At 44.1% G+C, this 14504-nt stretch overlaps 1 protein-coding gene across 2 annotated transcripts in view; it reads right to left on the bottom strand.

Annotated features, from left to right (window-relative positions):
• Positions 1-1591, bottom strand: part of CHST11 (carbohydrate sulfotransferase 11) — a 275311-nt gene extending 273720 nt beyond the window's left edge. Inside the window, exon 1 of one of the 2 annotated variants that reach the window (XM_061638901.1) lies at positions 1172-1591. In XM_061638901.1, the coding sequence (XP_061494885.1) occupies positions 1172-1289 (118 nt within the window). In that variant the 5' untranslated portion in view covers positions 1290-1591. The remainder of the gene's footprint in view (positions 1-1171) is intronic. The other variant, XM_061638903.1, reaches the window with a different exon arrangement.
• Positions 1592-14504: the final 12913 nt, after the last annotated feature.

The following is a 14504-nucleotide window of genomic DNA, read 5'->3' as shown; positions in this document are numbered from 1 at the left end:
TGGGGTGGGGGAAGTTTTGTCAGACTGGGGAGACCCAGTTTCCACTGCGTGGTGAAGCTCCCTAAGTGACCTCAGGCTGGTAGCTTGCTCTCTCGCGCTCTCTCACATCCAGAGCCTAGCCTACTTCTCAGGGTTGTTGTGAAGATAAAAATAGGGAAGGGCCATGTATACTGGCCTAAGCTCCTTGGAGGAAAGGCGGAATACACTTGTAAACAAACAACGCCGGCATACCACACTTCTGAAATGTCACATTTCTGTCTTCCACTTTAATGCTCCGATCCTAAGCATACCTGAAGTAAGACCTCTCAGTATATATGGAGTTAACTTTCAAGTAAGGGACCTTAGGATCCCAGCCTTATTTTCGATTATAGTTTTATGATTAAATCGTTTTTTGTACGAAAGTGACTTTTCCTCAAGGAGCCATAGCTGGAGGTAAAACCACGGGGGTGGGCGAGGACGCTTGCTCTGCCGCCGCCGCCGCCGCCCCCCACCCCCCACCCCCCACCCCCCACGCAGCAGTCTGGCCCTGCCTAGAATAAGAACGGTGCGCAAGCGAGTTGGCCAGAGCAGGCAAGAAAAGTGAAGGGTGCCTTTTTTTGGAGCCTCCTCCGGGCTCTGATGCTGCAGCGGCCGCGGCGGCGCAGCTGGGATCTCCTCCGACGTCTGTACGCACGTGGCCAGCAGGGCGAAGCCGGCAAGAGGAACCGGGAGAGACACGAAGAGCCGCCGCCACCGATCGAACAGCCCGCCCGGCCCGATCTCGCTCGCTGCCAGGATCACCTCAAAGGTGCTCTTCCACTGGAGCATCACTAGCCCGATCCCGAAGCTTCCTCCCACCCCTCTCTCTGCCCCGACCCGCTTCCAAATATATCTCCCCTCATTGTCAGCGACCTGCCCATCACCCTTCTCTAAAACCCGTTGAAGTTCACCGCCCTCCCCGACGGTCCACTGCCCATATGGCGTTCCCATCAGCATCGTGATTAACAACCGTGCCCTGTTCGATTGCAAGGAGATCCACGCACAGCCACGCACGCTCTGCCTAGCTCCACGGGCTCTTCAGTTAGCGCCGGTAACCTTCCCTGCCTACGTTACCTCCGCCTCAAGTCCAACCAAAGCATCGCCGCGGAAGTAGCTGGAAGGACACCGAGATAGAAAGAGAAAGCCGCCCTACCTGGATGCAACATACTTTGGAAATAGAAGATGACCAGGGCGAAGGATCCCAAGCAAGTGACCAGAACCATCCTGCAAATCCTGTTCATCCTCATTACGTCCAGCAGCGCCTGCTTCATGGCTTTGTCCCGGCAAGGAGATGGGGTGGCGGAGAGAGAAAGGGGCGGCGGGGGCGGACACGAAGCCCCGCGAGCTCTTTCCCAAAGAGTTGGCGGGTGGAGAAGCCGGAGCGTGCGATCAGCCACGCGGAAACCGACCGGCTTGTTTAGCTGCTGCTTCTGGCGGCGGCGGCGGCTGTCTCCTCCCTGTGCTGCCGCTGGTGCTCTGGAGGATACCTTGGGTAGCAGCTTGCAAGCGCTACTTCATTGGGCTGGGAGACAGTCCTAGGCTGGAAGCTACCAATTGGACCCGAGATTCGGGGGTGGGGGTTGACAAAGGAGGCAGCGTACGCCGAAAGCGGAAGACTAGGAGAACCTCAGAGAGGATCGTTCTTTTGACAACGTCCGCCTCACCCTCCTGGAGAATATGGTCGCGCCCAGCGGTTTCCCTAGGGGTCTCGCGGCTTTCTTCGCGGTCCTAAAGTATCCCGGGTTCGCTCGGCGGCAGCGGTGGTACTGATGTTGTTGCACGATGCGCAGGCTGAGATGGGGGCGAGGGCACTGTCGCCTTATTGGCAAGGCGAAGGGCCCAAAAAAGGATTGTAGGAAGATGGAAAGAAAGGAAGAAGTTTGTCTTCATCCTACATGGGCTCAGTGGGGAAGCAGCTGCAACAGCAAAACTTCAGAGGCAAGGGTGCACCTTTAAAAAAATGTAAATGTAGTACCTTCAAGTCTGTTCCGACTTATGGCGACCCTATTCATGGTAAGCAGTATCCAGAGGGGGTTTACCATTGCCTTCCTCTGAGGCTGAGAGGCAGTGACTGGCCCAAGGTCATCCAGTGAGCTTCATGGCTGTGTGGGGATTCAAACCCTGGTCTTCCAGGTCGTAGTCCAACACTCTAACCCAGCCTTTCCCAACCAGTGTGCCTCCAAATGTTGTTGGACCACAACTCCCATTTTCCTGACCATTGGCAACGCTGGCTGAGGCTGATGGGAGTTGTGGTCCAACAACATCTGGAGGCACACTGATTGGCTGCTCTAACCACTATGCCACACTGGCTCTCGGTGCAACTTTACACCTTTACATTTCCAAAGGCAGACCAAACTGATGTATGCAATGCAGGCGTAAGGAGCCTGTAGCCCTCCAGATGTTGTTGGACTCTCATCAGACCCATCCAGCATGGCCAATAGTCAGGGATGATGGAAGTTGTACACTAAAAATATCTAGAGAGCCACAGATACCCCATCCCTAATGTACACTGAAGCGCGCTCTCTCTCTCTCTCTCTCTCACACACACACACACACACACAGAGAGAGAGAGAGAGAGAGAGAGAGAGAGATGGGAGAGAGAGAGAGAGAGAGAGAGAGAGAGGAGTAGTGGTTAGTGTCTTGGACTAGGACCAGTTATTATCTCCTAGCCAATAAAATAGGGAGAGAACCATGTACTCCACCTTGTGCTCTTTGGAAGAAAGGTGGCATATGAACCAGTACCAGCGTTTGAGAAAGTGAGTAGATATGCACAGGATTTTACTGTGATTTGAACTTCCTACTTAGGGATCAGGTTCAGATTACTTATAAGTTCTTTCCTCACTCATTGATGTTCTTACAAATAAATCCTTTATTTACCTTACAAATAAATCCTTTGTGAAGGCTCTTGGAAATGTGTACTTTCTGTCAACAAAATACTTTGAGCTGACTGTGCAGACACAAGATTTAACATGTTTATGGTTAGACATGAAGGAATGCAGAAAAATCATAATGTCCTGATGCTACATTGTCATGACAGATACTTGGAAAAAATTCAGACAGTTTGAACTTTAGATACATTGAAATCCTTCATGGTTGTTGTTTTTCCTGTGAACAAATTACATGCAGTGAACTGAACCAGCAGAGTATGCATCCTTCCACAATGTGCATGTTAGGTGCCTTCAAGTCGATTACAATTTATGGCAACCCTATGAATCAGTGAGCTTTGATTGCATCTGTTGTAAACCGCCCCGTTCAGATCTGTAGCTTCCTTTATGGAATCAATCCATCTCTTCTTGGGTCTTCCTCTTTTCCTACTCCCTTCTGTTTCTCCCAGCATTATTGTATTTTCTAGTGAATCATGTCTTCCCATTATGTGTCCAAAGTATGATAACCTCAGTTTCATCATTTTAGCTTCTAGTGACAGTTCTAATTTAATTTGTTCTAACACCCAATTATTAGTCTTTTTCACAGTCCAAGCTGTGCACAAAGCTCTCCTCCAACACCACATTTCAAATGAGTTGATTTTTCTCTTATCCACTTTTTTCACTGTCCAACTTTCACAGAGATCGGGAATACCATAGTCTGAATTATCCTGATTTTGGTGTTCAGTGATACATCTTTGCATTTAAGGATATTTTCTCTAATAGCTGCATTCCTCAATCCTAGCCTTCTTCTAATTTCTTGACTATTGTCTCCCTTTTGGTTAATGACTGTGCCAAGGTAGTGTTAGTCATTGGTAAGTTCAATGTCCTCATTGTCAACTTTAAAGTTACATAATCTTCTGTTGTCAAGTAATGTTGTCAAGTGATGACAACAATGTCCTCATTGTCAACTTTAAAGTTACATAAATCTTCTGTTGTCATTACTTTAGTCTTCTTGATGTTCAGCTGTTTGTCCTGCTTTTGTAGTTTCATCTTTAACTTTCATCAGCATTCATTTCAGATCATTACTAGTTTCTGCTAGTAGTATGGTATTGTCTGCATATCTTGAATTATTGATATTTCTCCCTTTAATTTTCACACCTCCTTCATCTTGGTCCAATCCCGCTTTCTGTATTATATGTTCTGCGTACAGATTAAACAAATAGGATGATAAAATACACTCATCTCACACCCTTTCCGATGGGGAACCAATCAGTTTCTCCATATTCTGTCCTTACAGTAGCCTCTTGTCCAGAGTATAGGTTGCCCATCAGAACAGTCAGATGCTGTGGCACCCCCATTTCTTTTAAAGCATTCCATAGTTTTTCAGGATCTACAAAATCAAATGCTTTGCTGTAATCTATAAAGCACAGGGTGATTTTTGTCTGAAATTCCTTGGTCCGTTCCATTATCCATCACATCTTTGTTCTCTTTGTCGCTTCATACTAGTCACTGTATTATTGCATTTAGGGTTCTAACTGTGTTTCTTTCTCCTATTGCTTTTGCTTTCCTTCTATCTTTAACCATTTTAAGAGTTTCATCAGTCATCCATTGAGGTCTTTCTCTCTTCTTAACTAGAGGTATTGTATTTTTGCATTCTTTCTTGATGGTGTTTCTGATTTTACTCCATAGTTCTTCTGGTTCTCTATCAGCTAAATTTAAAGCCTCAAATCTGTTCCTTATTTGATCTTTAAATTCTTCTGAGATGTTATTGAGATTGTATTTTGGCATTATGGTTGCTTTGTTGTTTTTCTTTAGTTTTACTCTGATTTTCGATACAACCAGTTCATGATCTGTACCGCAGTCCGCTCCTGGTCTTGTTTTCCCAGAAAGTATGGAACTTCTCCATCTTCTTCTTCCAATTATATAGTGGATTTGATTCCTATATTGACCATTTGGTGAAGTCCACGTATACAGACATCTTTTTGGTTGCTCAAAAAATGTGTTTGCAAAAAACAAATTATTGGCTTCACAGAATTCAGTGAGTGTCTCTCCTACTTCATTTCTATCTCCTAAGCCTCATTTTCCCACAATGTCTAGTTCTTCTCTGTTCCCTACTTTTGCATTCCAGTCCCCCATGATTATCAGAGCATTGTTTTGGTGTGTGATCATTTTCATCCTGTGGTGCAAAGATCCCCCGTGGCGCAGAGTGGTAAGCAGCGGTAACACAGCCAAAAACTCTGCTCACGACTGGAGTTCGATACCAAAGGAAGGAGGAAGTCGAATCTCCGGTAAAAGGGGTCGAGGTTCACTCAGCCTTTCATCCATCTGTGGTCGGTAAAATGAGCACCCGGCATATGCTGGGGGGTAAAGAAAGGCTGGGGAAGGACCTGGCAATCCCACCCCATATATACGGTCTGGTCTGCCTCGTAAACGTCGCAAGACATCACCCTAAGAGTCGGAAACAACTCGCACTATAAGTGCGGGGACACCTTTACCTTTTACTTCTGTGTAAGATCTCTCCATTTCCTCAGCTTCTGTGTTTGCTGTTGGAACACAGACTTGGATGATGGTTACGTTGATAGGTTTCCCATTAAATCTTGTTGATATCACTCGCTCACACCTTGCATTATAGCATCTAATTACTTTTGCTACATCACGTCTCATTATTAGAGCAACCCTGTTTCTTCTTAATTTATCATTTCCTGCATAAAATATTTTGTAGTTGCTTGATTGAAAGTGTCCCATTCTCATCCATTTAAATTCACTCAAGTATTGTGATATTGATACATTCCTTTTCTTGCTTGACAATTTCTAACTTTCCCTGGTTCATGCTTCTCACATTCCATGTTCCTATTGTGTACGTTGTACAGCTTCGGACTCTCCTTTCGCATCTGTGCGCATCAGCCTCCAGGCTTCCTTTCGGCTTAGATCCATGTGGAAAGCACATCAGGATATGAAATCTAATTTGAGCCCAGACTAGTCAAAATACACATACACATATAGGCACCAGGGCACAGACTAAAATGTTTGTCAAATTCCGACATAGTTCATTTATCTTTCTTGATTCACAAAGTGGTCTTTTGCCATTTTTTCCCCATTGCATTTTGCCAGTCCAGAACAGCTTTTACTGTTTGACATTGCTGGAATAATGCTAACTGAAAAATGATTTTACAGAGGAGCCAAGGCAGCTGCTCTGAATGCTATATCCAACTATGCCAGCTCTAACCTGCTTGCAATGAATTTGAGTCCACTCTTACTCATTTCATGGGTGAATTCTTTCTTCAGGCTAGGAGGCTGCTCCAATGGGGACACGCTAATGCTCACCCCAATTTTTTTTTAAATGCTCACCCTGTATTTCACCAGCCATGAGTTGCTATTTTCATCTCATAGTATGACATAGGCAACAACTTGGCATTATGGCAGATGCAAAACTGAAGTTAATGGACCTAAGGTTCAATGAGCCTTTTAAGTGGAGATCTTTATCCCAGTCTGTATCTGTATTGGAACTATTTTTGAACTTTTTTGTATGTGGAATTGTTTTTAAATGTTTGTACTGTTTTTATAGATGGAATTGTTTTGTTTTGTTTTTTTACTTGTTCAGAACACCATTTAGCAAAATTCTGCGTTTTGGAACTACAGAACCAAGAAGGTTGGATACAATCCTGCAGATGCCTGATGTTGAGTTTCTCAATCTCCTCGGCTATGACAATGCAGGATGCATCCGAGCATAAGATCCGGGACTTAGTTTTTGTCAAAGATGCTCAAAAAGGTTTTGAATATATACAGAATGGTAAGTTTGTCATTTGGTATGCCAAAATCAAATCAGACCACTAAAGGGCCACTTATTTGTGGCAGTTAACTTTTTTCCCTGTAAGGTGAGCTTTCATTCAGCTCAGATTTCAGCTGATGCCCACTGAATATCTGGCTAATAGATACACCAAAAAAATCAAAAGATCGCCTGTGTATATGTAGATCAGGGCAAATTGAAGGTATGGGGCATTATATCCTATACTGCCTTTTATAAAATTCCCCAAGGGCCAAGTTCATCCTTCCTTTTCAGACTTCTTTAGAAGGCCAACCAGATGAACTTAAGATCAGATGGCTGCTGCCAGATTCAGATAAATTTGTCATTTTTAGGCTAGCCTTACTTGTAGTAGCTGCAACAAAGATCAGAATGGCCTTCCTGAATTACACAGTGTTAAAAGCTAAGGGGAGCTCAGTTGATGTGCTCCTAATCTAAACAAATGTAGTAAACTCTTATTACTCCCATTCGTAGTTTTAGGGTTTTATCCATGTTTTATCAGATTGAAATTTAATGTTTTATAAATGTTTTATAAATATGTTTTTGTATGTTCCTCCATATTGTAAAAACAATAACAATAAAGTCTCTCAACCATAATTGTTTTAACACTTGTTTAATGGTCGTAACTGGTTTTTTTAAAATTAAATAATGGTATATTTCATTCTTGTAACTTGCCCTGGGACCTTGTGGTGAAGGGCAGATAAGAAATCAAAATAAATAAATAAGTTATACCCATTAATATCAGTAGCTTTACTAACATATTACTAAAGCTGGATACAAACCAATAATAATGTGGCTTAGGGTGAGAGAAAACATGCCACCTACTTATGTCACGTTTATGCATTCTGCATCACTAGATGCTATAGGAAAGAGAGCAGGGTGGCTGGTGGCTCCATGTCAGTGACGCAGTGGAATCTACTCCTTTGCACCTTGGACAGCTCTGTAAATTTCAGACTAAAACTTGGGGCAGATTCCACTGCTCCACTGACATGGAGCCACCAGCCGCCGCTGAAAGGGGGAAGGAAGAGGAGCAGACATACAGCTGCTGTTTTAGCAGGCAGCCATATGTATAATGAAATGTCTGTTTCTGGCCCCAGAATGTAAGGTCTACAGTGAGTGAATTGCTACATAAAAACTTACCATTTATTATTCATCTAGCACTTTCAGTTTCAAACTGCTTTACGATCTTTCTTATGTTCTCCTTTTCAATAATGTGTCAGAAAGACTGCCCCTCCCCCTCCAAAAGGTTATCGTTCCATGGAATAGATGCTTAGAAATGCAAGAAATGCATTTTCTGTTTCTGATATGCAGCTTTCCCCCACCCCCACCCCCCAATCTGCTGAACAGAATGTGCACATTTTTATTTTTAGGTAATAGTAACACTAGGTGAAATTTCAAGCAAAGAGTAATGATGGATCACATGAAGGTCTCCTGAGATAATGCAAACCCACATTTCTATAATGAGTTTCAGAATCACTTCACACATTACATCCAGCCAGAAGAATTACAAAGCATTGTTCATTAATGTGGACCAGTTATATGACCACCACGGTGGCTTTGGAAATTCTGCTTTGGAAGTGTCCTTTCTGCCTGGGATTATCATATTCCGCTTGTATGAGTATTGAAGGTCTTTATCTACACAGGGAGTTTGTCCACTATTTCCTGCAATCAGCTGTCAGATGCTAGCAATCAAGCTCCTAAGATGGGTATTTTCTTTAAAAGCAAAGTGGGCAGCATTGGATGGAGTGCAGGTGAGGGCTCATGTCAAATCCCTGCTAAACTATGAAGTTGATTGAGTGACTTTGCACTAGTCCCCATCGCTCAACCAAACCTAAGTTGTTATAGTAGGGTTGCCATTTTTAAAAAATTGGCCTTACTCCCATGCTTTTATCAGCAGGCTGCAGAAATTAAGGCCTGTGAAACATTTCCTGGCAGGACTATAAGGGAGGGGAAGTTCATCTGAAAATGTTATGTGTGTCAGGAATACAGGAGCAAAGCTACTTTGGAAACATTGGCAGAAATGGCAGGGAAGTAGAAGATGAGTGAGGAGCCTGATTAGCCACATAGCCAAGATAAGCTTGTGCAGGACTACTGAAAATACCAGATGCCTCAGAATTGATGTGGAAAGTGGTTGTGTATGAAAAATTACTATTAGACATAAAGTGTCCATGTGGAACCACCTCTGTAACCTCACAGGATAGAACTCTGGGATGCAAAACAGGCAAAGCAAATTCAGGCCCTGGCAAATTCACTTTGGTGGCTGAGCGCATACTTTGTATGCAGATTAAATCCTGTCATCTTCAGTTTAAAGGATCAATAGGAGGTGACGTGAAAGACCTATCTGCAGGGCTGGCCCTACCATTAGGCAGAGTGAGATGACTACCTCAGTCAAAGGATGCTGGCAGATGTGGTATTGAGGTACTCCCGACAAACAATCCTACTGAGCCCTCCAGCCATTCCCCTGTGCTGGAGGACAGAGTCAGGTGTGCCATGTGGCCTGTCCTGTGCCTCCTAAACTAGCCTGCTGCTCTCTGGTGCAGTGGAGGACAGTCACATCCACACCATATATTTCCAGCACATTTAAAGCGTGTGACTTCTCCCCAAAAATCCTGGGAACTGTACTTTACCCCTCACAGAGCTACAATTCCCAGCACCCAGTTCCCAGAATTCTTTGGAGGAAGACACATACTTTAAAGGTTTGGTGTGGATGTGACCGACACTGTTTTATCCCCAGTGGTGAAGTAAGACTCAACTGCTAGTCTGGTCAGCTTCCATATGTAGATGGAGGTACCCCCATCTTGTCCTTCACCGCAGGCAGCAAAATATCTTGGGCCTACTCTGCATCTCTGTCTGAGACCCTGCCAGTCAGAATAGACCAGAAATGGGGAACCTGTGGCTCTCCAGATATTTGCTGGACTAACTCTTCCATCATCCCTGAGCATTGGCTATGTTGGCTGAGGCTGATGGGAGTTGGAGTCCAACAACATCGGGAGGGCCATAGATTCCCATCCCTGGAGTAGAGTCACAGTGGCGGCTGGTGGCTCTATGTCAGTGGGGCACTGGAATTCAGCACCTTGGATAGCTCCTTGAAAGTTCTGACTAAAAATCCATAATGGATTCCACTGCCCCACTGACATGGAACCACTAGCTGCCACTGGAGTGGACAATAATGAGCTAGAGGGACTAACAGTTGAATCTGGTATAAGTCGCCTTTCCAGATCAATAGAGCCTCTGAAAAACATGGCCAGCTGCTGTAAGTAAATGGAAACCCAAGGCCCCGTTACCTTGATAACCAATGTAAACAGGGCTGTAGATCTTTCAGCTGACAGGGCAGGGAGTTGAAGATACTGCGATTTACAACTAAAGTATAAACAGTGAGCTGTGAAAGTGGTAACAGCAGGTGTTGAATACATTTCTATATGAATAAATATCAAGCAGTTCTCTCTTGAAAGGAAAGAAAGCCAGCCAAGGGACCCATCCTCCTCTCAGATAAAATCAATAGAGGTTGCACACACACACCAACTGTTGATACACACTTAGCTCTGTGGTTAAACTTGGAGGTGGGGCATGGAGGAGAGAGATACTGGGGCTCACTTCTGTCCGAAACGCCATCCTCTAATCTGGAAGCCCTTCCCTGCAGACCCATGTGTGGGAATTCTCTATACTGACTCTCTTAAAGGAAATGGATTCTGCACCTGCTCGCCATAATTTTCCTTTATTTTCCATTGCATGCTCCAGGGATAAGCCCCAGAATAAATTAAGCTCTGCTCAGACACCCAGAAACAACCTTTCAGATTTGTGTAAAGTAGCTGTAGGGTGAAAGTCCCTCTTTTCACCAGAACAAAACACATTTCATTGCTAAATGTAAACCTGGGCTTATAAGGGTTCAGCTCTGCATTCAGCACTAAGATTCAGTACCAAGACACCTGACAAGGCTTATTCATGCATCCATCTTTCCTGAGAACACAGGAAAGTTCTTGCTTGTATTGTTTATCTCTCTTTACACTCACTATTCAGTGCAGGCACAATTGTCTATATCAGCCTTGGCCCTTGGCCAAAGTGTCACCCTCCAGATGTTTTGGACTACAACTCCCATCAGCCCCAACCAGCACAGCTGGGAGTTCTAATCAATTTTGATTCTCTCCATTTCTAATAGTTCCAATCATAACTTTGATTCTCTACATTTCTGCAGCAATTTGCTATTTTTTTTAAAAAAAAAATCCTCATGAAAATTATCTAGCATTTTAGTGAGAATTTCTCCTACTAAACAATTTTTGTATGCAGTTTTGACTAATGTACATATTTCTGCAAGCAATGTCTGGTAATGTCATGCATTTTTGTATGTTATTTTCACTAATATATTCATTTTTATGCACACTGTCCTCTAATATATGCATTTCTGCAAACATTGCTTAGTTGGAGAACTACATCACATAATTCGGATAAGTGCAATTTTTGAAGGTGTTTCATTTCTCATGTTGTTTCAGAAAGTGCAGATTTGATATATCTGGCTTTAAATGTGATCTCACCCATTGCTAGCCAATGCTGGTCTATATGCCCCCTTATCTCATATATAAATCCAATAAGATGGAGTTTCTTTAGCTTGAAAAGCAGAAGAAGAAGCTGCAGCCCTCTGGGTTAAGGCTTCTCACAGCTGGATGCTTTCCAAAGCATTGGTCAAAGTCTGGAACAGGAGCTTTTAATGGGTTTTATTTATGTATTTACTTCTCAGCATTTCTGTGCCATCCACTAACAGTGTTCTCCAGAAGGCTTACAAACAAGAAAATGTTAAAATACAGTTATAATCACAGCTCACAAACACACTAAAGAAATTCCAGCTTAAAAATGTCAGCCAGCAGAGAATAAAACAACATTAAGAAATATAGTACCAATAAAATAAAATGGATGGAACATTAAATCCACTAAAATTCTGCAGATTAAAAACTTCACAATGTAAAAGCCTGAGCATGGCGTGGGAGGCAGTCTTCACTTGGCACCAAAAAGACCACAAAGAAGGTGCCTGGCAAGCTCTATGGGGAATGTGTCCCATTATTTATTTTATTTTATTATTTATTTAGGACACTTCTTGCCCACCCAGTCAATAGGATCCTCTGGGTGGTTCACACATTATCAGAAAATACCTTCTTTGTGGTATTTTCAATGCCCTATGAAGACTTTTTTTATTTGGACAGAACAACACGTGTAAATTTTACCTTTGTACAGTAGTCTAGTTTCTACGCATACTCACACACCCCTCTCTGTCCTCCATCCGGGCAAGCAAGAGGGACGGACAGAATTCAAGGACACACAGCAGCTTGGCCACAATGGTCAAGGACGATGTGAAACATAGCCAGTGAAGGGTGTGGCATGGGGAGGAGTCCAAAGGTGAGACAGAGGGGCTTGGAGGGCAGCATTTGACCCCACCGGCCTGAGGTTCCCCACCACTGACCTAAAGGATGGCAGTGTGGTGATAAGACCATTGTAGAGTCTAAAATGAGAGCCAATGTGGTGTAGTAGTTAGACTGTTGGCCTAGGACCTGGAAGACCAGAGTGCAAATCCCCACTCAGCCATGAAGCTCACTGGGTGACCTTGGGCCAATCACTGTCTCTCAGGGTAAACCTACATCACAGGGTTGTTGTGAGGATAAAATGAAGAGGGGAGAGCCACCTACATTACTTTGAGCTCCTTTGAGGAAAGATGGTATATAGATGAAATAAAGTAAATAAATAAATAAAATTACCAAAATGCACTCCTGATACGTATTTCCTTTATCAAATGTTGGGCGGTTATCTTCTCTTCCTATTAGCAAGCAGGAGTCTATGAAAAGAACTGCATTTGAGGAAGCACACCCTTGGGGCATTTCCTTTAGTGGAAGCAGCGCCCTGCAGACACTACCCCCCTCCCAACTGAGAGCAGAAGTCGAGGTATTTTGGGGGGGGAAGCACCCCACAGGATTGAACCCCCTTGTTCTTGGATGGGGGGAGAAAGGAGACACTCCTTTCCCCCTCCCGACTGAGAACAGGGTGCCGGGGTGCTTCTTCACAAGCACCTTCCCTGCAGGGAAGGCCCTTGCAAAAAAGCACCCTGCAGGTTTCAATCCCCTGAGGGGAAGGCACTTGCAAAGCAGACCCCTGCAACACAGCTTCTGTGTGTTCCTTCCCACCCAATCTTCCTGCCCTTACCTGCTTCCCTTCCTTCCTTTTGGCTCGCCTTTTCTTCTGGCTTCCTCCCAAGGCTCCAACACCTGACAGTCCCCCAACTGCTCTGGGTAATTGGACTCACCTCGGGGTGATCCAAGGCTATCTCTACCCAGCTCAGGCAAAGTCTGGATTCCCTAGAATGGCCCAGTTTTGTTCAGGATTTGGCCAGATCTGGTGCGCAGTTCTAGCAGGTGCATTTTAGAAGAAGCAATCCCGCTTCACTCTTTTACAAAGGAAGGAATGTCTCTTCTAGGATATGAAATATACAATATGTTGTTGTTGGGTTGTTGCTTTTTTTGTTCTTAACTAAGATTTCTTTAATCAGGTGATAGCCCTACCAGAAACTGTAACTAAATTAGAGAATAAGTGATCTCCTCCCCAATAAATAACACTATAGCTATGATCATTGATAATCAGTAAGCAAATGTAAGGTAGAAGTAAAGGTAAGAAACAACACTCATCCATCTGCTCAAATTGTATTGGCACATTAATTCCTTCTCATACATAGGAAACCTTCGTCTTTCCCCACCCCCCCTGCTGTGGAGTGGAGTTTTAGCAGCAGAAGCAGAGAAGAAAATCAAATTGGAGAAGCTGTGGACAGTGAGGTGTAAGAGATAAGGATGCAGGGGGGAGGGGAAAAGAGTGTGCTTTTTGGCTGAGGTATAATCTTCCTCTTCTGCTATAATGCTTTCTTGGAACCGGCAAGGAAAAAAAGTCAGTTTTAGTGTCTAAAAATATTGTGCTGCAGTTTATTTATATTTTCTGCAGCTTGTGGTTATCTTTCTGTTAGAAGCCAGCAGTAGCTGGCAACACCCCCGCCCCCCAAAAAAAGACTTCCCGAGGCCAATAAGAAAACAGACCCCCTCAGGTGGTCATGAACGACATTTGCTGTAGTAGTGAGAGAAACGTAGATAGTTTTTGTGGTATTCTATACATCCTGTGCTCTTACAACTTAAAGGTGAGGCTAAGATAGCATTTGTTCAGTGAAAAGGCTACCATTCTATACAGACAATTGGGTTTCTTGGGTATTTTTAACCATTCCCTTTCCATTTGACTGGTCATTTCACACAGTGCTAGGGATGGGCAAATCTGTCAGTCTGAGTTCCTCTGTTTCTCATTTTTCTAGTCTGAAGTTCAGTTCTCCACATTTCTGTTGGAAGCGGGGCAAGAGCAACTCCTGTTTTGTTCTTTTTTTTATGTTCCAGAAGGGAGATAGAGTTAGGGTCCTCCAGGTGGATAGGTTTGATTACCTTTACCTGTGATGCTCTGACTGACTTCCTTCTGTCGTTAGACTGGTATGCTTAGGGAAGCTTATCTGCCCCTCCTCCTTCTGCCCTTTCTTCTCTTCTTTGACTGTCTGAGAGACAGGAGACACCTTTGTCTCTGCTCTCTCCCTCTTGAGCAGCCTTTCCCAACCGGTGTGCCTCCAGATGTTGTTGGACCACAACTCCCATCAGCCTCAGCCATTGGCAATGCTGGCTGAGGCTGATAGGAGTTGTGGTCCAACAACATCTGGAGGCACACTGGTTGGGAAAGTCTGCTCTTAATCCATGAGAGCAACTCCCACGTCTGGGCGTTGCGTCTCCAACTTAGTTAGAACTAGGTATGCCTTTCCTATC

This window comes from Rhineura floridana, chromosome 8 (assembly GCF_030035675.1).
Source record: "Rhineura floridana isolate rRhiFlo1 chromosome 8, rRhiFlo1.hap2, whole genome shotgun sequence".
Classification (NCBI taxonomy): domain Eukaryota; kingdom Metazoa; phylum Chordata; class Lepidosauria; order Squamata; family Rhineuridae; genus Rhineura; species Rhineura floridana.
The sequence above is the reverse complement of the archived record's forward strand: the minus strand, read 5'-3'. Positions and strand labels throughout refer to the sequence as shown.